The 22,390-nt window shown below is 35.3% G+C and overlaps 1 protein-coding gene and 1 non-coding gene across 2 annotated transcripts; one reads left to right on the top strand and one right to left on the bottom strand.

Annotated features, from left to right (window-relative positions):
* Positions 1-1,321: 1,321 nt before the first annotated feature.
* Positions 1,322-2,457, bottom strand: LOC120124749. Its single transcript, XM_039143339.1, has 2 exons — positions 2,289-2,457; positions 1,322-1,983 (listed from the first exon to the last, which is right to left on the bottom strand). The coding sequence occupies exons 1-2, from the start codon at positions 2,455-2,457 to the stop codon at positions 1,322-1,324; spliced, it is 831 nt and encodes a 276-aa protein (XP_038999270.1).
* Positions 2,458-3,156: 699 nt separating this feature from the next.
* Positions 3,157-3,263, top strand: LOC120125183. Its single transcript, XR_005516339.1, has one exon. It is a non-coding gene; the product is annotated as a small nucleolar RNA R71 (small nucleolar RNA).
* Positions 3,264-22,390: the final 19,127 nt, after the last annotated feature.

Below are 22,390 nucleotides of genomic sequence, written 5' to 3' on the forward strand. Positions count from 1 at the left end.
ATAGTGTATAACATGAAACACTTTATTTTTTCGTTGCCCCAGCACTGCACCTACAACAAATTCATTAGCATCACACACTAACTCAAAGGGTAATTTCCAATCTCGTGCTACAATGACAGGTTCATTGACTAGCTTCATCTTTGTTATCTCAAAGGACTTAAGCAATTCTTCATGAACTACAAATTTTCTATTTCCAGTAATGAACATAATGGCTTGGTAATTTGAGAAAAATCCTTGATAAATCTTCTATAGAAACCAGCAAGGCTAAGAAAGCTTCGAACTGCCTTCACATTAGTTGGAGGTGGCAATTTCTCAAAAACTTCCAGTTTTGCCTTATCTACTTCAATGTCACGGTAGAAAATACAGTGCTCTAGGATAATACCTTTCATGACCATGAAATGTCATTTCTCCCAATTCAAAACTAAGTTGGTCTCCCCACATCTTCTTAAAACTACAACCAAATTATTCATAAAAATCATAAAATCTTACCCAAATACAGAAAAATCATCCATAAATACCTCGAGATAATCTTCAATCATTTCGAATAATATAGCCATCATGCAGCGTATAAATGTCATTGGAGCATTACATAACCCAAATGACATTCTACGAAAAGTAAAGGTATCATATAGATATGTGAAATTTGTTTTCTCCTTGTCCTTTGATGCTATATCAATTTGGTTGTACCTACTATATTCATCCAAGAAATAGTAAAAAGCTTTGCCAACAAAACAGTCTAGCATCTGGTCTATGAATGGCAATGGAAAACGGCCTTTCCTCGTCAATTTGTTGGGCTTCATATTGTTCATACATATTCTCCAACTAGTAGTGGTCCTCATCGGCACTAATTCATTTTTATCATTTATCACCACAGTAATATCGTCTTTCTTTGGAACGCATTGCACAGGACTGACCCAATTGTTGTCCAAAATCAAATATATAGTCCCAAAATCCAACCATTTGATAATTTTCTTTCTAATCACTTCATTCATGATTAGATTTAACCTTCGTTGATGTTCAATCGAGCTACTATTAGGGTCTTCCAAAAAATTTCGTGTATGCAAAATGATGAACTAATTCATTTGATATCAGCAATGATCTAGGCAATAGCTTTCTTATGTTGCTTCAGCACAACAATTAACTGACCTTCTTGTGATGCTGTAAGCTGTGCTCCCACAATGACTGATAGTGTTTCATTTTCTCCAAGGTAAGCATATTTCAAATGCTCTGGCAGAGGTTTCAATTCAAGCTTTGGTGGTTCCTTAATAGATGGCTCTGGTGCTCGAATAACATGATCAGTCATTTCTAGAGGTTCAATATTCTATATATAATTGTTGCAACATTCATCTTTCACTTCCTCAAAGAATTCCTCGATTTCTATCGAACCGCTAGTGGCACTATCTATGATGTAGCATTCTTCCCAATGCTCTTGTGAAAAAACATCAATCACATCAAGTGAAAAACATTCAACACTGCCACTGACATAAGAAACATCATTTAAAACATTAAAAGTAATATGCTCATCATTTAAACACATAGTCAACTCTCCATTTTCAACATCAAGTAAGGCTTGACCTATGACAAGGAATGGGCGGCCAAGAATAATTGGAACATCTTTATCTGCTTCACAATCCAAAATAATGAAGTTCGTGGGAAAAATTAAATTGTCTACTCTCACAAGCATATTTTTCACGATACCACTAGGATGCAAAGTAGAGCGATCTGCAAGTTGCAAAGTGATCGTAGTGGGCCTTGCTTCATCGCTTCTAAATTTACTAAAGATTGGCAATAGCATTCGATTTATGGTAGCACCTAAATCACATAAAGATTTACTTGAAAATGTATCACCAATATTGCAAGGAATAGTGAAACTCCCTGGATCTTTAAGTTTTAGTGGCAATTGACTTGTAGCCATAACGCTACAGCCTTCGGTAAGAGCGGCAGTCTCAAATTCACCAAGTCTCCTCTTTTCGAAAGAACTTCCTTCATGGATTTGATGTAGTTTGGGTTTTGCTCTAAAACATCAATCAACAGAATGTTAATTGTGAGTTGGTGAAGGAAATCAAGGAAAGCTTTGTATTACTGATCTTCCTTTGTCTTTTTGAAACGATATAGAAATGGTGGAGGCATCTTTGTTTGTTATTGTTGAGGCATTGAAGTTGATGGAGCATCAGATGTAGTAGGTATTGCTATTGGCAATGCCTCTAAATTGCTACACTATATTGCATTTGATGTTGTGGTATGACTCATAGGTGTCTCATGCACAATTTCTTTACTCTTTGCTTTACCATGCTTAGGAACCTGCACACCATTCTTCATAGACTCCTCGAATGACTCCCCAATATGAATTCTACTCCTTGTAGTGATGACCTTGCAATGCTCTTTATCATTTTTCTTTGGACTCTTAATGTCGCTAAACAACGTTCCTTGCAACCGATTGTTAAGAGAATATGCCATTTATCCCATCTAATTCTCTAGAGCCTTTAACGAGGTTGATTGGCTCACCATATATTATTTCATCAAAGCTTCAAGAGATGATAAAGTTGAAGTTTGGGTTGAACATTAACCTTAATAATCTTTCCTTTGTTGTGGTTGTGTAATATGATGTTGTGTTTATGGTTGCGACATAGGTTGTTGTTGATTATAATGTTGTCGATGATAATGATGCTACTACAGATTTGCAACATTCTGACTTGTTCAAGAAAGATTGAGATGATTTTTAAAATTGGCATTATATATGTTTCCAAAAACATTATCATTCCTTTGATAATTCTGCACATAGTAGATAGACTCCAGATTTTGGGGGCATTCATCAAAATTGTGATTATCACCACAATAAACACAAGTGATGAGATATACAACCTTGACTTCATATATTCCTTCAGGTTTTTTCAATTTCTTCACCATTTCCGTCAATACTGAAATCTAAGATGCCATAGAATTGAAAGCTTCAGAATCTAGTGCTACAGCATTGCGTCAGCCAAACATATTTCTCATATTTGAGTAGTAGCAATCATTAGTTGAGATCTCATCGAGAATATCATATAGTTTACTATATGTCTTATCTAACAAAGCTCTGTTTATTGAAGCATCGACCACCATACGAGTATGTATTTTAACCCATTATAAAACATCTTCATTTGGGTCCAATGTCGAAATCCATGCATAGGACACTTCCGTATCAAATCCTTGAATATTTCTCATGCTTCATAAAAGTTTTCATCCTCTATTTTATTGAATTAAGTTAAATCATTTCAGAGTTTGGCATTCATGTTCGACAGGTTGAATCGCAGCAAAAATGTCTAAGATAACTCATTCCAGGATGATATAACATCTAGTGGCAGTGAGCTCAACCAAGCACGTGCTTTGTCACGCATCAAATAAGGAAATAACTTCAGCTTCAGTGCCTCCTCCGGAACACCTTGTTGAATAAATAAATCAAAAACCTCCATGAACGCTCTCAAATGAGCCCTAGGATCTTTAGCTACAGACCCTCTATATTATCCCATAGATTGTAACATTTGGAACATAATCGGATTTAACTCAAAGTTCATAATATTAATCATTGGCCTCACTATGCCAGGATGCAAATCATCCAGTGTCCACACTACATGGTCATGGATAGGACAATTACGATCACCCAAGTTTTATATAATTGTTCTGCTCCAATGCCAGCATGCAACTTACCATCCTCTACATTCTGCAACGGGGTAAAATACCATTCCCTTTTCCAGCCATATTCATTCTATTCTTTGTAGCTTCACTACAACGTCTCCTAAAAGTCCTTTCAATCTCTGAAAAAAAAAACTACATTTCTCCGTCGCTTCGAGGCATGAATTAGCAAAAATAAAAACTAAAAGTACCTAAAAAAAGAAAATAACAAAGTTAGAAAAATAAAGAAAGCCCTAAATTAAACAGATAATATTGTCGTCAACAAAGCCAAAAACTTGATGCTACGAAAATGCTATAGCAATTACGCAAGTGCACGCAACGTAAACCAAGTAATAAAGTGTTAGCAAACTAATGCTACAGATGTCGAACCCACATGGAAAAATATGTTTTCATTAAAGTTGTAAACATAAAGAATATTGAATATGGAAAGGATATTGTGATCATCATACCTTATGTAAACAGTGCATACTAAATCAATGAGATCAACATTGATTAAGACCTTTTGAACTTCTCTAATTACTTTCGTTAATTAAAGGTTCAAAATATGAACAAATCCAATCGATTGGATGCATGATTTTCAACACACACATTGCTACTCAGCAACACCAATGCTATCAAAGGTATACAGCAAATCAACTAAATCTATTTCTAGAAATAATTGAAATTACATACTTTAATCATAAGTATTTCTACTCATAATCATAAAGCATCAAGCACATAAAAGAAGTAACAAAATAAACATAAAATGATAAACCCAAAATATCATCCACAAAGTTTATAAAGTATTTAAATCACTCATTCTCTTAATAGAAGGCCTCGAATGGTGATCTACTACTGTCAATGGTACTCAATGAGCTCTCTTTGTGCTGCAGCAATCCCTGGCATGGGGTTAAGCTTCCATGGAATACAAAGGATAAACGTTGAAAAGTGTACTTTCAAATAGATTCTAATCATCATACTTTTTAGTCTTGCAAGTCTCTTATTTATAGCTATAAGGAGATTTTCATCCTTCAATAGGATGCTCCCACATTTTAGGTGATATGCCCATTGACAGCTGCTCAAGCCATATTTCTCATCTAGAAAGTTCTCTCAACCGTCTAGAGCTTTATTGGCTACTGCAGCATCCGCTTAGCATAATCTGCAATGCTACGACATCGTTGTAACAGTTTCACAGCAAAAAAGTCAAATTCAACCCTAGGCAACCCACAAAGTTCCTAATATGCAAAATGTGTAACATTAAAGAAATTTGATCCTAAATTGCTCCTAAAAATGCTTAATTTCAAACAAGTCCAAGCTAAACATAGGTAAAAAATGCTACTAAAGACAACTCTTTTGGATAGTTATCATCTATAACAATAGTTTTCAGTCGAGCATTCAAATGGCTTCGTATGAGACCTTATATGGGCGCATGTATAAGACTCTACTATGATGCAAAGAGCTCATTAGGGGTAAGATAGTAGGCCCATACTTGATCAGAGAGATAGAGAATAAAGTTTGATTGATTCAAAGCCTGCTTAAGGAGGCTTCAGACAGGAAGAGGTCCTGCATGGATTTGAAGCGTAAGGATATTGAGTTCTCAGTTGGGGATAAAGTATTCCTTAAGGTTTCCCTTTGGAAGAAAGTAATTCATTTTGGGTGCAAAGGAAATTAAATTATGTGCTTTATAGGACCTTATAAGGTACTTGAGAGAGTCAGACCAGTGGCTTGCAGGTTAGCCTTACCACTAGAGTTGAAGCGTATCCATAATGTGTTCTATGTATCCATGCTCAGGAGATATTGTTCTGATCCTTCTCACGTCATACCCCTAGAGAAGATTGAGGTCATCCCAAACATGACCTATATAAAGGAACCAATTAGAATTCTATCTAGTGATGTGAAGGAGCTAAGGAACAAAAGAATACCTCTAGAAAATGTGTTTTGGAGGAACCATGGCGTTGAGGAAGTGACATGCGAAATTGAGGAGGACATGCAACTTCAGTATCCTCAACTCTTCTATCCAGTTAAATTTTGAGGAAAAAATTTCTTTTAGGAGGGGAGAGTTGTAACACCGCGGATCTCAGGTTAAGACTTTTGGGCTAACACGAGATGGAACTTGAATTAATTCCTTAGAATATATTAAGTTTTGACCCAATTCGAAATAGTTTTGGGCTTAGATTAAGCCCAATAGAGAGTAAAAAGGGTATTTTTAGTTTGCAACCAAAATCAGAAGGACCAAGGGAGTAATTAAACCATTGTTCAAAATTAAACTAAAAACAAATTAAAATTAGTGATCTCACGTCTGGTATTCATCTTTTTTCTGTCACTCTTCTTTTTCTCTTCTTCTCCCTTCTTCATCCTTCATTATTCATTCTCTTGCAATCTTCAAAGGTGAAAACTTGGTGACCTATTAAACCAAATTTAACAATTTAAAGGTATGAACCAACTCAGCACCTCTAGAGCTTCCATTTGAGACTAAGAGAGTAAGTTTTGGCCATGGTTTGCAAAAACGAGTTTTATGAGGGTTTAAAAAACATAGGGGATTTTATTCGTTTTCAGGGAATTCTAATCTTAGGGAGTGTTCTTAAAGTCTTATAAACCTCTAAATTCAGCTAATAACCCTTGTTCTTGATTATTTTCTAGTGAGGTAGGTTGATGAAAGATCCAAAGCTATGTGAAGGAGAAGCTCACTCTTGGTTGAGTTCTTAAGAGCTTTCAGAAGTTTAAATCACTAGGTAACTCACTTCTAACTCAGCTCTACCACATATAGTTCATTAGGTGAGTTTTGGTAAGTTGCATGAGCTTTGAAGCATGTGCATGGTAGATTGCATCTTTTGATGTTTCAATATGTTATAAGATCTCTTTATGACCCCCTGAAATTATCAATAAGACTCTAATAACAACCGGTACCCTTACTAGGACGTTTTGGGGCAAAATTTGGCAACTTTCGTGGCCAAAATAGGGTATTTTCGAGTAGGGGTATCGGTACTGTAAGAACAGTACCAATACTATTCTTTAGCTAAAGTAAAAATTATTCAAATTTAAGTAAGAGGTATTGATGCCCATTCAAGTGGTATCGATACTACAGGGCCAATATCGATACTCGAGGGGTAGTATCGATACTGGGAAAACAATTTAGATTCCATAATACCATTTTGGTATTGATACCCAGTTCATCATCGATCCCAAGCCTCTGAGTATCAATATTCAGTCAAGAGTATCGATACTACCCTTCTCAAACAGCCTAGTTAAGCTGTCAGTATCAGTACCCACGGGCAGTTTTGGATAAATAATCTAAGGGTTAATGGTTTAGACTTGAGGGGCCCAAAAATATCAGTATAATAGCATATAAAACTACAAGTGAGAACAATAATTAATATCGAACAGGAAAAACAATAACAGCTAGGATCACATAAAACTACCCTTGGTTGACACTCAGGAAATAGCCAAGACACCCGAGCCTCTTTAGTAGAATAAGATAGTTAATGGATATCCAAGTCAGTGCCAAGGCACTTCAGTTGTCAACTGGGCACAGATGCCCCAAGACACGATGGAGTAAGTTGGTCGGGTGTATGCTTCCGATGCAGATTTTAGATTTCACCATAGAATACCCAAAGGTATTTCAGCAGGCTAGAAGGGTGTGTGAGCTCCGAGATACAGAACCCTCAACCGCACCATGATGCCAACCATAACTTAGTAGATAAGTATTTTGCATGATTCAGACATGTGTCACTAGCCAGCTCATTTAGTGAATGCATGTAGTATAGTACAATTATTAGTGAGGCAGTGAGCTCGTTAGGTCAGTGTTCGAAATGTGTTTCCATGCGCAGGTTCTTAGGAGGTCGTTCATAGGGAGTTATCATCACAGGCATTCCAGTGTAGCAGATCAGATCCACAAAGACCATCAAAGTACATATTGAGTCATTCTTAGAGGGCATGTATTATTTATGGACCCTTATGTGTATTCAATCGTAACTTTGATTTGTACTCAATATTGTATTATTTTGGATATATTTTGGAAGCTCCCCATATTTTATAAATTGAAATATTTTTCTTGTTTTAATTTATTTATTTTGGATGAACTTGTAAAATGGTTTTTAAATCAGTTTTAAAGAAAAAATTGGTTATATTTCAATAGTCCCGTGTAATATTATAATCTATGGATCTTCGGGTCGAACTGGATTAGGGTGTTACACTATGTGACCTAGATCATACCTAAGGTACATCTAGTAGTAAATAGGGGTATGAGTTCCTTGATACTAAAGTGACCCCAACCATGATGCTTACTTATTGTTGTGTGATTATACCTGGTGTCTTTGTGATATCAGGTACTATCATTGTATGTTGTATAATGATGCATTGAAGGATGATACTGAGGTTAAAGAACTCGTATACGTTTACTCATGGCAAAGCCCTTATTAGAGACTAAGGGAAGTATGAGACTTACCCTAAAGAGGTAGAACTGTTAAACTTTAAGTAGGTAGCATTAGATTAGGATCATGCATATACCTACTGCATATTACCATATCTTCTAACATGCTTACATTTATGAGATTCATATGCTGCTCTAGATTCGTGATTATACTATCGGGCTTTGTAAGCTCAACGTCTGGATGTTTTCGTTTGTAAGTTATTATATTGAGTCATTCGAGGAGCACCATCACAGCAGAACTTCTAGCATAACTCACAAAGTATTGTACAATTATTTGTAGTGGGAATATATTTTAATAGGACCCTTATTTATGTATTTGAATTTGCAAAAATGAAATGTATTATTTGATTTAAACTACATGTCAATGAGCTCTAATTTATAAAGTGTTTTTATAACTATCATATATGTATTTTTGTACCATATAGTATGTTTTAAATAAAAATAAAAACTGTTCCAAAATTCAGTGGTTGCCCCGGCAACCCAATGTAGCACCTTAGGCCCATTCGGGTTTAGGGTATTACACAGATTGCTGAAAAACATCCTCAACTCAACCAAGAACCAACTTCTTTTTGCATTTGGACATGGAGGTTTTTCCAACCTCTTTCACTAATCATAAACAAGGAAAATGAGTTACTAACTCATTTAGGAATTTTGAATAAAGCTAAGAATGCTCCATTGAGCTTGAATCTATCAAAAACATAAGGAAACTTGTAGTTTCCTAAACCCCTCCTTATGGTAACTATGAACAAAACATGATATTAAGAGCTTGAATAAAAGATCTAGCGATGTAGATTTTGATTCTTATCTTCCTTAATAAATTCAAGGCTTACAACACTTCAAATCTTGCACCTTTGATGGTTCTAGTTTGAGAGGAAAATGAGAGATATTAAGAGAGGAGAAAGAGATAAAAGAGTGAAGAAAAAGATTAGTGCCAGTCGTGACCTCACCAACAATTATGGGGAATTATCCTTTCATATATTTAAGAGTAAAATTACATACTTGATCCTCCCTCATTTGCTGCTAAATTGAAAACATCCTTTTTATCATCATTACAGCTCAATCCAAGCCTAAACCTACACAATTTTAGGTCAAGTATTCTTAAAAGGTTATGGGTCATCCTAAACCCTCTCTCGGATTAGCTTAAAACTACTAACCCAGGATTAGGGGCGTTACACATTTACTAATTTTAATCATCAATTCATATCATCAAACTCATCAATTCATATCATCAACTTGTATCATAGCAGGTATTTTGATGAAATACTAATTTTTCACTGATTAATCACCCGATTCGATCCGTTTTTCACAATTAAGCTCCGTTTTTGATGAAATCTCTGTTGATATGTATCTGAGGAATTATTGGAAGTTGATTTCAAGATCGAGGGAATTCGAATGAAGTTTAAATGGTCGATCGATATGGCACGTAAATCGAGGTAATACATTACTTCCTTTTCATGCTTTATGGAAAATGTTGGTATTGGTAAATGCATGAATGAAAATGTTTGTTCTCATCTGTGTAGTTAATTAATTTCAACACTCGATCCGAATTCGGTAAACATTCGGTAGCTGAATTTGGCTCAGATGATTAATATAAGAAACTAGAGGACCGTTAGAATTAAAGTACAAGTTATATGATTAAGTGATAAAGCAATTAGCCCCTGAATATATACATTATAATTTATATCATTAAAGGTTAAATGCCAAAGGTACTTGGATGAGAAATTAAGAGAATAATTTGTTAGGTGAAATTACAAAAATACCCTTATGTTGTAAAAAGACAAGAATTGGCCTTGAAAGTTGGATAAGAACTTTGTAAAGACGTATTGACCTGATGAAACTACTGATGTGCATAGAAAATGTTAGTTTTGTTTAGAAAATATGGATAATCGATTTATAAACCCAAGATGGCTTGTACAAGATACTAGAAGTTTGAATTAAATAATAATATGAGACGGAAGGAAAGGATTGAAATACATTGGATATGTAAAATGACCAAAATACCCCTAGAATGGAAATAACCAAAGAATATCACCAAGCCCAGGAATGAATGGATATCCTCAAGCGTTGAAATGACTGGAATAACATCGAGCACCAAAATGACCAAAATACCCTTAAGGACTAGACTAAGTAAATGTCTTGGATTAATTAAGGAATCCAAATAAACATGGGTGCTGTACTACCCTTAAAAGTTATGGAACTCAACTTAAGTGAGTCGACCAACGCTAATGCTATGTCAGTACCTGAATGACATAGATACCACTTAAATCCTTGCTCGTCTACTCAAGTTTGGATCAACGATAATTCATGAAGTACTCAGCTCAACTAAACTCTAGAGCGCATTCGGTTCTAAGAAGTGGATATTCGTTAGACAAATCAACCACGAATACCAAATTGAACTAAATAAAAGTACCATATGTATCTGAAATTCAGAAATGTTCGAATTACTCTGGAGTAACCGAGATAGACCTGACTACTAAATGAACTAAGTAACCTCAATAACTGAGGATTAAGTAAGTGATTGGGATAAGTCTGGAAACTCATATGAACTTACATGATGTATCATCCCTATGTGTTATGAGCCACAAATCAAGTACATCAACATTTCCTGATATAGTTGAAACATGGAAATGAAATAAAGACCATTAGAATATTTGTTTTTCTCCTTAAGATCCATTCAGCAATGACTCAGAAGATTATTTATGGACAAGAATTGTTGGTATTAAAGAGTGAATACCTTGAAGGGCAATGAATGGACTGGTTAACATGCATTAGTTCTTGGAGTTGTTCAGTTTGAGTTATTTTGATAATCCGATATATCAACACAGATTGTAAATGTCCTAAACCTTCATTTCTTCCTTATCAGCTCAAATCATATTCTGAGTAACTGATGATTCTGTCAGTTAATGAACTCTTTCAATAGTGATTCTAAATTCCGACATTCTATCGATATACTGAAGATCCATATTTCTCTGCCCGATAAGCTTATCCAATATCTCTGAATAATATCTGGAAACTCTAGTGTGTTCCCTAATCACATGAATATTTTATCTGATTTCCGATTTGAATTTTGTTATGATACGTGACATGGATTCTGTTCTGATATCTGACCTGAATTATGTTTTTATTTTTGATATATCCGTTTACGGGCGGAAAATTTTTTATTTGGGGGTATTGTTGGAGGAAGAATACTTGCAGGCTCCTCGGCTATGTGCTCAGGGCCTTACTCGATTTGACGGTGGGTGTATGGTTCTGGGGAATCTACACATTATGATGTGTTGGGTTGGAGGGATTACTATGGTTTCTGCATTTTAAAAATATGTTTTAAAAAGATCTGTATCTTTTCACTGGTTTTACGGGAACACACTAGATAACCCATTCTGATCTCCTGGACTCAGTCATCCAAAATATTTCTTTGAAACTGAAAGCTCATTGTCTGTTACTACCTGAAATATCAGTAGGATCTCCGCTCAACATAAAAATCTATAGATGTCTGAACCAATAAGGAAATATATGTTTATTTGTTATTTGTACGTTCTTCAGCATCATCTGGTAGTTCTGTATTACTGAGTTTTCCAAAGATCACTCTGTTACTCACCTTTTCAGGTTAAAAGAATTGTATCAGTGAATCTATCGACATTAGTAAGGGAGTTCTTCCGGCGATGCTTGCAGAGTATGATACTTGAGATTAGGGGGCATGTAATTGTATTTTGTTTTATATATGAGTTTGAAAATTTATTTTATTTCTGAATACTGATAAATAATTTTATGAGTTACATGTTTTGATAAAAGTTTTAAATTTCCGCTATTTTTACGGTGGGTCGCTCTGGTGGCCCTAATGTGACACCCAGATCGGATCGGGTTATCTGCATCGGTTTGAGGGGGTTACATTTAGTGGTATCAAAGCTTAGGTTGTGTTAAAATTTTCAAGGACCGGCCGGTCGAATGTCAAAAAAATGTCTGATTAGTACATGCCTCTAGACTACAATCGTACTTCTTCGAGCCGGAAATCCAAGGTTGAGTCCCTCTCTGTAACGAGCAAACCTAGGTTTTCTATCCGTTAAGGCTCTACCTTTGCATAAAGGAATACTAGTAACGTCTATCTGAATTCTGTAAAATACCTCACGAGTAATGTAAGAGTTACTTATTCGAGAAATTCTGACTCGACTCCAGAAATGAAATTGGGGATATGTTACAGCTTTATGAGCCTATTCTCGTAACCAAGGCTGAATTGATTCCTCAAGGATATTTCCATTCTGATTCTTTTATTGGAATAAGGGAGAGTTCTTATAAGAATGTATACTCAACTGGTTAAAGATTAGTGGATGATTCGTATTTCCGTAAAAGCTACTTGAAGATATGGAAGAACTGATGGAAGTTTCATTTATGCAATTATGTGACATGAATTAATTTTAAGGACGAAATTCTTTTAAGAATGGGAGAATTGTAACACCCTAATTTAGGGGTAAATTATAAGTTTTTAAAACTGGTAGGAATTTAGGGACCAAACTCATAATTTACCCATTTTTCTTTAAGTGAGAATTATAAGCCCCCTCCCCCGTGAATTATGCTTTTCCCATATTCTTTTCCCCAAATTCCCTCCCCTGCCAACCCTCTTTTGAGCTCTGATTTCTTCACCGTCCAGCCATCGTTCGTCGATCTGAAACCACCATCGTGTTTATTGTCGACCGGTGAATAAAACCCCTCAAACCTCTCGTCGTGAAACGTCTCCGTTCGCCGTAAAATTCAACTCAAAGTTTTGAAGTTTTAAACTCCACCGCCGTGAAAATCGTCGATTCGTCGTCAATCGTTGCTCTATTTTCGACACCTTCCGCACCATCGTGTTCCTTGTATCTTTCCGAGTCCACCGGTGTCCTTCTTGTCTTTATCATCGTCGGCGCGTGAGGGGTGAGGAAGCTAAAGTTTCTGAAGTTTTGGAATCGAGCTCTCTGCCGTTCAAAATATTGAACCGAGCTTTGTAAGTGTCTCAAAATCCCTTAAAATAATTGTAGAATTTTTTGTAGAATTTGTTGGAGCTCCTAGGCCACCGCACGTGCCCCCACGCGCCACCCCTGAGAGTGGGGAAAGTCTACTGGCTGGTGGATAGCTTGAAATGGGCTGCCCAGATCTGACCCGCTAACCCGACCCGACCGGACCAGACTTGACCCGCCGACCCGACCCGCCTGGTTTGGTCCACCGAATTAACTCGGTTGAGCCAAATCACCGGGTCAACTCGTTGACTTTGACTGAGCCAGCCCGTTGACTGTTGACTGAGCCAGCCCGTTGACTGTTGACTTTGACCAAAAAGTTAAAATTTTCAAAAAGTCAAATTTTATGTTTCTCGACATCCTGAGTCTGATTCCGAAGTTCGTTTCGTCAAATTCGAAACCTGTAAGCTGCTTTTCAGTGATTAATCACCTGACTCGATCCGTTTTGCGCAATTAAGCTCTGTTTTTTATGAAATTTCTGTTGATATGTATCTAAGGAATTATTGGAAGTTGATTTCAAGATCGAGGGCGTTTGAATGAAGTTTAAATGATCGATCGATATGACACGTAAATCGAGGTAATACATTACTACATTTTCATACTTTATGGAACATGTTGGTATTGGTAAATGCATGAATGGAAATGTTTGGTCTCATCTGTGTAGTTAATTAATTTCTACACTCGATCCGAATTCGATAAAAATTTGGTAACTGAATATGTCTCAGATGATTAATATAAGAAACTAGAGGACCGTTAGAATTAAAGTACAAGTTATGTGATTAAGTGATAAAGCAATCAGCCCTTGGATATGTACATTATAATTTATATCATTAAAGGTTAAATTCCAATGGTACTTGGATGAGAAATTAAGAGAATACTTCGGTTAGGTGAAATTATGAAAATACCCTTATGTTGTAAAAAGACAAGAATTAGCCTTAAAAGTTGGATAAGACTTTGGAAAGACGAATTGACCTGATGAAACTACTGATGTGCATAGAAAATGTTAGTTTTGTTTAGAAAATCTGGATAACCGATTTCTAAACCCAAGATGGCTTGTACAAGATACTAGAAGTTTAAATTAAATAATAAGATCGGACGGAAGGAAAGGATTGAAATACATTAGATCTGTAAAATGACCAAAATACCCCTAGAATGGAAAGAACCAAAGAATATCACCAAGCCCAGGAATGAATGGATATCCTCAAGCATTGAAATGACTAGAACAACATCGAGCACCAAAATGACCAAAATACCCTTATGGACTAGACTAAGTAAATGTCTTGGATTAATTAAGGAATCCAAATAAACATGGGTGTTGTACTACCCTTAAAAGTTTTGGAACTCAGCTTAAGTGAGTTGACCAACGCTAATGTTATGTCAGTACCTGAATGGCATAGATACCACTTAAATCCTTGTTCGTCTACTCAAGTTTGGATCGATGATAATTCTGGAAGTACTCAGCTCAGCTAAACTCTAGAGCGCATTTGGTACTAAGAAGTGGATATTCGTTAGACAAATCAACCATGAATACCAAATTGAACTGAACGAAAGTACCATATGTATCCGAAATTCAGAAACGTCCGAATTACTCTGGAAAACTCTGAGTAACCGAGATAGACTTGACTACTAAATGAAATAAGTAACCTCAATGACTGAGGATTAAGTAAGTGATTGGGATAAGTCTGGAAACTCGGATGAACTTACATGATGTATCATCCCTATCAGTTTTGAACCACAAATCAAGTACGTCAGCATTTCCTGATATAGTTGAAACATGGAAATGAAATAAAGACCATTAGAATATTTGTTTTTCTCCTTAAGATCCATTCAACAATGACTCAGAAGATGATTTATGGATAAGAATTGTTGGTATTAAAGAGTGAATACCTGGAAGGGCAACGAATGGATCGGTCAACATGCATTAGTTCTAGCAGTTGTTCAGTTTGAGTTATTTCGATAATCCGATATATCGACACAGACTGTAAATGTCCTAAACCTTCATTTCTTCCTTATCAGCTCAAATCACATTCTCAATAACTGATGATTCCGTCAGTTAATGAACTCTTCCAATAGTTATTCTAAATTTCGACATTCTATCGGTATATTGAAGATCTGTGTTTCTCTGCCCGATAAGGTTATCTAATATCTATGAATAATATCTGGAAACTCTAGTGTGTTCCCTAATCACATGAATATTTTATCTGATTTTCGATTTGTATTCTGTTATGATACCTGACATGGATTGTGTTATGATATCTAACCTGGATTCTGTTCTGATATCTGACCTGAATTATGTTTTAATTTTTGATATATTCGTTTACGGACGGAAAATGTTTTATTTGGGGGTATTGTTGGAGGAAGAATACTTGCAGGATTCTCGGCTTTGTTCTTAGGGCCTTACTCGATGTGACGGTGGATGTATGGTTCTGGGGAACCTACACATTATGATATGTTGGGCTGAAGGGATTACTATGGTTTCTGCATTTTGAAAATATGTTTTAAAAAGATCTGTATCTTTTCACTGGTTTTACGGGAACACACTAGATAACCCATTCTGATCTCCTGAACTCAGTCATCCAAAATATTTCTTTGAAACTGAAAGCTCATTGTCTGTTACTACCTGAAATATCAGTAGGATCTCCGCTCAACATAAAAATTTGTAGATGTCTGAACCAATAAGGAAATATATATTTATTTGTTATATGTATGTTCTTCAGCATCATCTAGTAGTTCTGTATTACTGAGCTTTCCAAAGCTCACTCCGTTACTCACCTTTTCAGGTTAAAAGAATCGTACCAGCGTATCTATCGACATCAGTAAGGGAGTTCTTCCGGCGATGCTTGTAGAGTATGTTACTTGTGATTAGGGGGCATGTAATTGTATTTTGTTTTATATACGAGTTTGAAAATCTATTTTATTTCTGAATACTGATAAATCATTTTATGAGTTACATGTTTTGATAAAAGTTTTAAATTTTTCGCTATTTTTACGGTTGGTCGCTCCGATGGTCCTAATGTGACACCCCATATCGGATCGGGTTATCCTCATCGGTCTGAGGGGGTTACACAGAAAATTTTAAATTATCATATATTTTAGATTTTTTATAAGTATTTTCTATTGAAAATATATTTTAATCCAACTCGAATTTTGTAAGTTCAAGTTCGCCCCATATGAATTGTATAAGGACTAGTTCGTTCGCTGACATAAAATCATGCGTCTGTGCCTAGATCTAACCTACCATTTTCTACCTTTAATGGTGAAATATGACTTAAGGATCTAATCTACCGTTTTTAAATGATTTTCATCTTATTTTGATTAGATTATAAGTTTTATAATATCATTTTAACATCCCATAACTAAAAACGAAAGATTCAATGATTTCCTCTTAATGTTTTTTGTCAAAATTTTAAGAAAGTGGTAATCCTAAGTTAGGATTGCTCGTAAAGATTTTAATCATCCTAAAATAGTATTTAGATATGATTAGAATGAAAAGAAATAGAAAATATCGAGTATAGTATTGAAACTGAGATTTTTTTTCAAAACTAGTTTAATTTTCTGTTAAGGAGAGGCATGGTTAAATTATGTACTTTATGTTATTCACAATGTTACTAAATTTTTATTAGATTTCTTTTTATCATAACTGATAAATTTTCTAGGATTGTTGCACTATATACACTATTTCAACTGTTAAATGAGGGCTTAAATTAACGTAAAACACTATCCCATGTTCCACGAGTAAGTATTATTATTTTTTATTTTATTCAGGGACGAACGCAATAATTTATGCCAATAATGAACTTGAACTTATAAAATTCTAGGGGAAAAAACAAATTTTGGATAGAAAATACATAAATAAATCTAAAATATACAATAATTTTAAACTTTTATGGGCGATTCGCCCCCTCCTAGTTTCGTCCATGGTTAGATCCTTACATCGTATTCCACCATTAGAGATTTTGATTTATGGGATTAAATCATATTTCGTTGTGTAAATGAACAAAGAAATGATCTAAAAAAATTGCTCAATCTTCAGAAATTAAGGGAAACATAATTTTTTTACCTTCTTGCAAATTCTGGAAATATTGACTTTGAGTAAATTTTAAGAAATAAATATTTTGGGAGGTTTTATGATGAACTAGTGATAAAATTTTGTGTTTTGATGTCTAATGGTAGTTAGAGTTTTGAAAGAAATCAAAAAGAAAAGTTTAAGTGATTTGGAGTTGTTAAGAGTAAAGGAAAATTTATCACGAAGAGAATTTTGGCTCTAGAAAAACTCTATGTATCTAAATTTTGATATAATTACCTTTTAAAACTCACATATTTCATTGTAGTCCCCTTTTCAACCTTTAAAATCAGTTTGCATATTTCTTTAAATTCAAAGATCATTTTATAAAATTATTTTAAAGAAAATATAAATGAGTTTGTATGTAACTATTATCTAATTCAATCCTAAATTTTAGTTCCATTTAGCTAACTTCCCAAAAATTTAAATTGATTTGTTTTCCTAAAATTACTTACATAGTGTTTAAGATATGACTTCCTCCCTCCCTGTTAAAAGATTTCATCCTCAAAATTATTTGAATTGAACAAATATGAGTATTACATCGGGTTGCTTCCTCAATTTCTCTTGTTGTTACCTCTACTTTGTGGATATGCCATAACACTTTCGCTAACGAAATCTACTTATTACATACAGGTGAGGAACATCATGGGGTCAAGGAGAGCCTTGGCCCCGTCAATTATTATTTTTAAGTATTAATTAATATTAATATATATATATATATAAAAAGAAAAGTTTACCAGGTCCCCTCAATTAAAAAATTGTATTTATAGAAAATAAAAGAAATTGACCCCTACTATAATAAATTCCTAGTTCCGCCCTTGATGACATACTACTTTTTCTTCACGATCTAAGATCTCAATCTACTCTTCATAAGAAAGATCATGCTGAACCTCAATTTTCTCCAATGCAATAACATGTGGATTCGACCAATATTTCCTCAACACAAATACATGAACGCATTATGAGTGAATTCTAATTTTGGTGGCAAGTCCAATCGATACTCTACCGGCTCAATCCTCTCAATAACTTCGTAAGGCCCACTAAATCTCATAGTACTTTACTTACCCTTTCATCTAAATTTCAATACTTTCCAACTTTCAAGAATATCTTATCCCTAACTTAATGTCTTGACATTTCAAATTTGTATACGTCCTTGTCTCTTGTTTACGACTATGTTCTGCATTCACTTCCTTGTGTTGGAAAAAATGTGATAAATTGGAAACTTTGAAGCATATTTTTAAGTGTAAAGATGGATAATCGAATAATGAATTTACTAATTCATATTATACTACGTGAGATCTTTACAACAATATCTCATATGCTCAAAACGGTAGAGTGATGAATGAAAAATTAATGCTCAAAATAGAGTACATGTGAATTATGTTGTGTAAGGAAAATGAAAAAACTCATATCTCACATTAGTGGGATATCAAGCAAGGAAATGGTTTATGATATCAAGCAAGGAAACGGTAACACAAACCCATTTGCTAATTATTGAATGACTTGAGTTATAATTGTGACTCGCACGTAGGCGCAAGGGTGCAAATCCAAGCCAGTCGAACCCATCGGGTTGTGGGCGACACGAATGTCTGAATCGGTCGGGCCCTTTGAGGGCCTGCAAATATTTTAACCAGTACAAATTAAATATTTTCCTTAAGTAAAGCTTACTTTTTTTAATATTCTTAATTAAAGAGGATATTATATGATTTTTTGTTTAAATATTGAATACGGTATGACTTGTAATTCACGAATATATTAGATATAATACGGTGTTAATTGATTATTTTCGATTTTATTTGAATACTGATTAGCAGTCGAAATATATTTAAGGCGGTATTAATTGATTAGTTCCGATTTTATTTGGATACTAGTTAATAGTCGGAATATATTGTTTCCAATTCGTCTTCCATGTGAACGCTATAAATACCGTGCTAACCTACTAAGTTTAACACAACTCAAAAACCTTTTCTTTCTTCTCTGTTTTCGGTGATATTCTCTAGCAAGATAAAGTTCATGGTCTTGCAAGTTGTACTACTGTGCGCTATTCATATTGTTGTTGTATCTTGGGAGACAAACGACCAAGACATCTTGAGCACCAAGGAGTGACCAAAAATCTATCTTAAGGAAACTACGTAATTGCAGGCTTCAACCAGTTTCAAGTTCGATATTCTATCAATATTCGGGTTCTTTATTCTAAATTGTTTCTCTACTATATTAAGAACAACTCAATTTTTTTATTTTATTTTATTTTCGATAACACCTTGTTGTTGAAATATTAAAAAATCTTAGTGAATTTTCTAAATCAATTCTTTTTGTTGGTGATTTTAATGTTGAAGTTGTAGGTGGGTCTCCTAAGAGGCTTGAAATTGTGGTTGCAAGCTTCACAACTCAGCTTGCGGATCATGGACTTGTGAGAGGTTTTGATCATGGGGGTATAAATGTTGTTGGTATTGTTTTTGAGGAAAATGATGAATAGATTGATCATAGACACCATAGTAAGTTTGGTATAACCCGTAGTATAACAGGCTATACGTGTTATATTGCTACTTGCCAGAGTAACCGGGTGTGTCAGACGGGTTTTGAGATGAACACGACAAGTTGGTTTGTTGTCCTGGGATTGCTCTTAGAAATTTGTCATGATTAGTTCTTTTTAGTATGAAATATTCGATTCATGCTCACAACACTAATTGTTAATGAAAATATTTGAGTCACATCAATTATATACGATTTACGTCTTCTAGTTTAGGCGAAGAGTTGTAGCCAGTGATCAGACGGTCATTAACTAGTGGTGTTAATGATAAGACAAAAAAGAGTTGCGAAGAGAATGTTTAAAAAATGTTCAAAATGAATCGAGGCCTCCTTTTTCTATTACATGGTATTATATATTTAATCTTTATGTGTGCTTATGTCAGAGGTATGGTCATCATTACCTAAACGTATGTAAACAAAGTATAGAAATGATGTTATTGTTGAAGTTAGGCACCGAAATGGGGGAAGTAAAAAGGGGTTGTTCTTTTTGATTTTCTGCTAATGGTTAAATCACACATTTAGTCATTATATTTTAAGGTATTTTCAAATATTAGTCCCTAAGCTTCAACTATAAATACCATAGCTCATTTAGTTTCAAAATCATCCCAAATCATTTCTTTCTCCCAATACTAGAGAGTTTTCTTGTGAGTAGTGAGTGCTTTGTAAACACCTGTAAATTTTCTCTCTTAGTAAAAGATCTGCAGCAGTCCGGAGACGTAGGCATAATTGGCTGAACTCCGTTATCAATTTCGGGTTTTATTTTTCCACTTTTATTTCGCATTCTCGCTAATCTAGTTATAGGGAAATTACTCGGTACTCGTTTATTTCCCAACAACTGGTATCAGAGCTTTTGGTTGTGAATTTTGTCAATTTTTTTGCGAGGTTACTATTTATTACTATTCACGTAAATAGTGAATTTTGTTAAAAGTAAAAAATTTGTCGGCGACACGAATTTGTCGACGGAGGTGTTCTAATACACGGTGGTTCGCAAAAATTGTCAGAAACGATCCAAACGAAGCCAGATTCGAGTGGGAGCGATGGCTGCAGACGAAGGGAAGGTAAAAATTGAAAAGTTCGATGGTGCGGACTTTGGCTTTTGGAAGATGCAGATTGAAGATTTTCTGTACCAGAAAAATCTATATCAACCTCTCTCAAAAAAGCAACCAGAGGGCATGAAGAATGAAGACTGGGCTCTTCTCGATAGACAAGCCCTCGGAGTTATCCAACTGACGTTATCCCGTAATGTTGCTTTCAACATAGCAAAGGAAAAGACCACGGCGGGTCTTATGGCGGCTCTCTCCAGTATGTATGATAAGCCATCGGCCTCAAACAAAGTTCACTTGATGAGGCGATTATTCAATTTGCGGATGGCGAAAGGGGCATCAGTTGCTCAACACCTAAATGAACTCAACACAATCACAACTCAGTTGGAAACTAAATTTGATGATGAAGTTCGAGCTTTAATTCTCATATCATCTCTACCAGACAGTTGGAATGCTACTGTTACAGCAGTCAGCAGCTCATCGGGAAACAACAAATTAAAATTCGACGATGTTCGGGATCTGGTATTGAGTGAAGAAATTCGACGGAGAGAATCGGGTGAAGCATCAAGCTCCTCAGCCTTGCACACAGAGTCTAGAGGGAGAACTTCAGAAAGAAATTCAAATCATGACAGATCGAAATCAAGAAGGGGAAAATCAAGAACATGAAAGAAATATTTTACATGTTATAATTATGGCAAGAAGGGTCACTTTAAAAGAGATTGTCGAGCACCAAAGAAAGATATTGGCGCAAAGGAATCTACAAACATGACAGAGGAGACAGGTGATGCCATGATTCTAAGCGTCAACAGTCCGATTGAATCATGGATCTTGGATTCAGGGGCATCTTTCCACTCCACCCATGCCAAGAAATCATGGAGAACTATGTCAGTGGTGATTTTGGGAAGGTTCATCTAGCTGATGATGAAACCTTGAAGATCGTCGGAAAAGGAGACATTCGACTAAAGTTGTCGAACCAGACCACCTGAAAGCTGAAAGGAGTGAGACATATTCATGGTCTCAAAAGAAATTTGATTTCTGTAGGACAGCTTGATGGAGAAGGATATAGTACAACCTTTTCAGGTTGTGAATGAAAGATTACCAAAGGAGCACTCATCATTGCTCGTGGTAAGAAGACTGGTACTCTCTATGTAACCTCAAACTTAGAGAATATCATTACAGTAGCAGATGCTGATGGAAAATCAAACATATGGAACCAAAGGCTTGGCCATATGAGCGAGAAAGGGATGTAGACACTCTTGTCAAAAGGGAAGCTGTCGGAACTAAAAAGTGTAGATGTCGGGCTATGCGAGGATTGCATCTTTGGAAAACAAAAGAAAGTAAGTTTTCCAAAGATTAGCAAGACACCGAAGGCAGAAAAGTTAGAGTTGGTTCATACTGATGTATGGTGACCATCTCCAGTTCCATCTCTTGCAAGCTCACTATATTATGTCACCTTCATCGATGATTCTACAAAGAAGGTGTGGGTTTATTTTCTGAAGAAGAAATCAAAAGTCTTTGATACCTTCAGAAAATGGAAGGCCATGGTGGAAAATGAGACTGGTTTGAAAGTTAAGCGGTTGAGGTTAGACAATGGAGGAGAGTACAAAAACAGTAGATTCAGAGATTTATGCGCAAACAATAGGATTAAGATAGAGACAACAGTTCCCATGACACCGCACCAGAATGGCGT

Source organism: Hibiscus syriacus, unplaced genomic scaffold (genome assembly GCF_006381635.1).
Source record: "Hibiscus syriacus cultivar Baekdansim isolate YM2019G1 unplaced genomic scaffold, ASM638163v2 tig00110429_pilon, whole genome shotgun sequence".
Classification (NCBI taxonomy): domain Eukaryota; kingdom Viridiplantae; phylum Streptophyta; class Magnoliopsida; order Malvales; family Malvaceae; genus Hibiscus; species Hibiscus syriacus.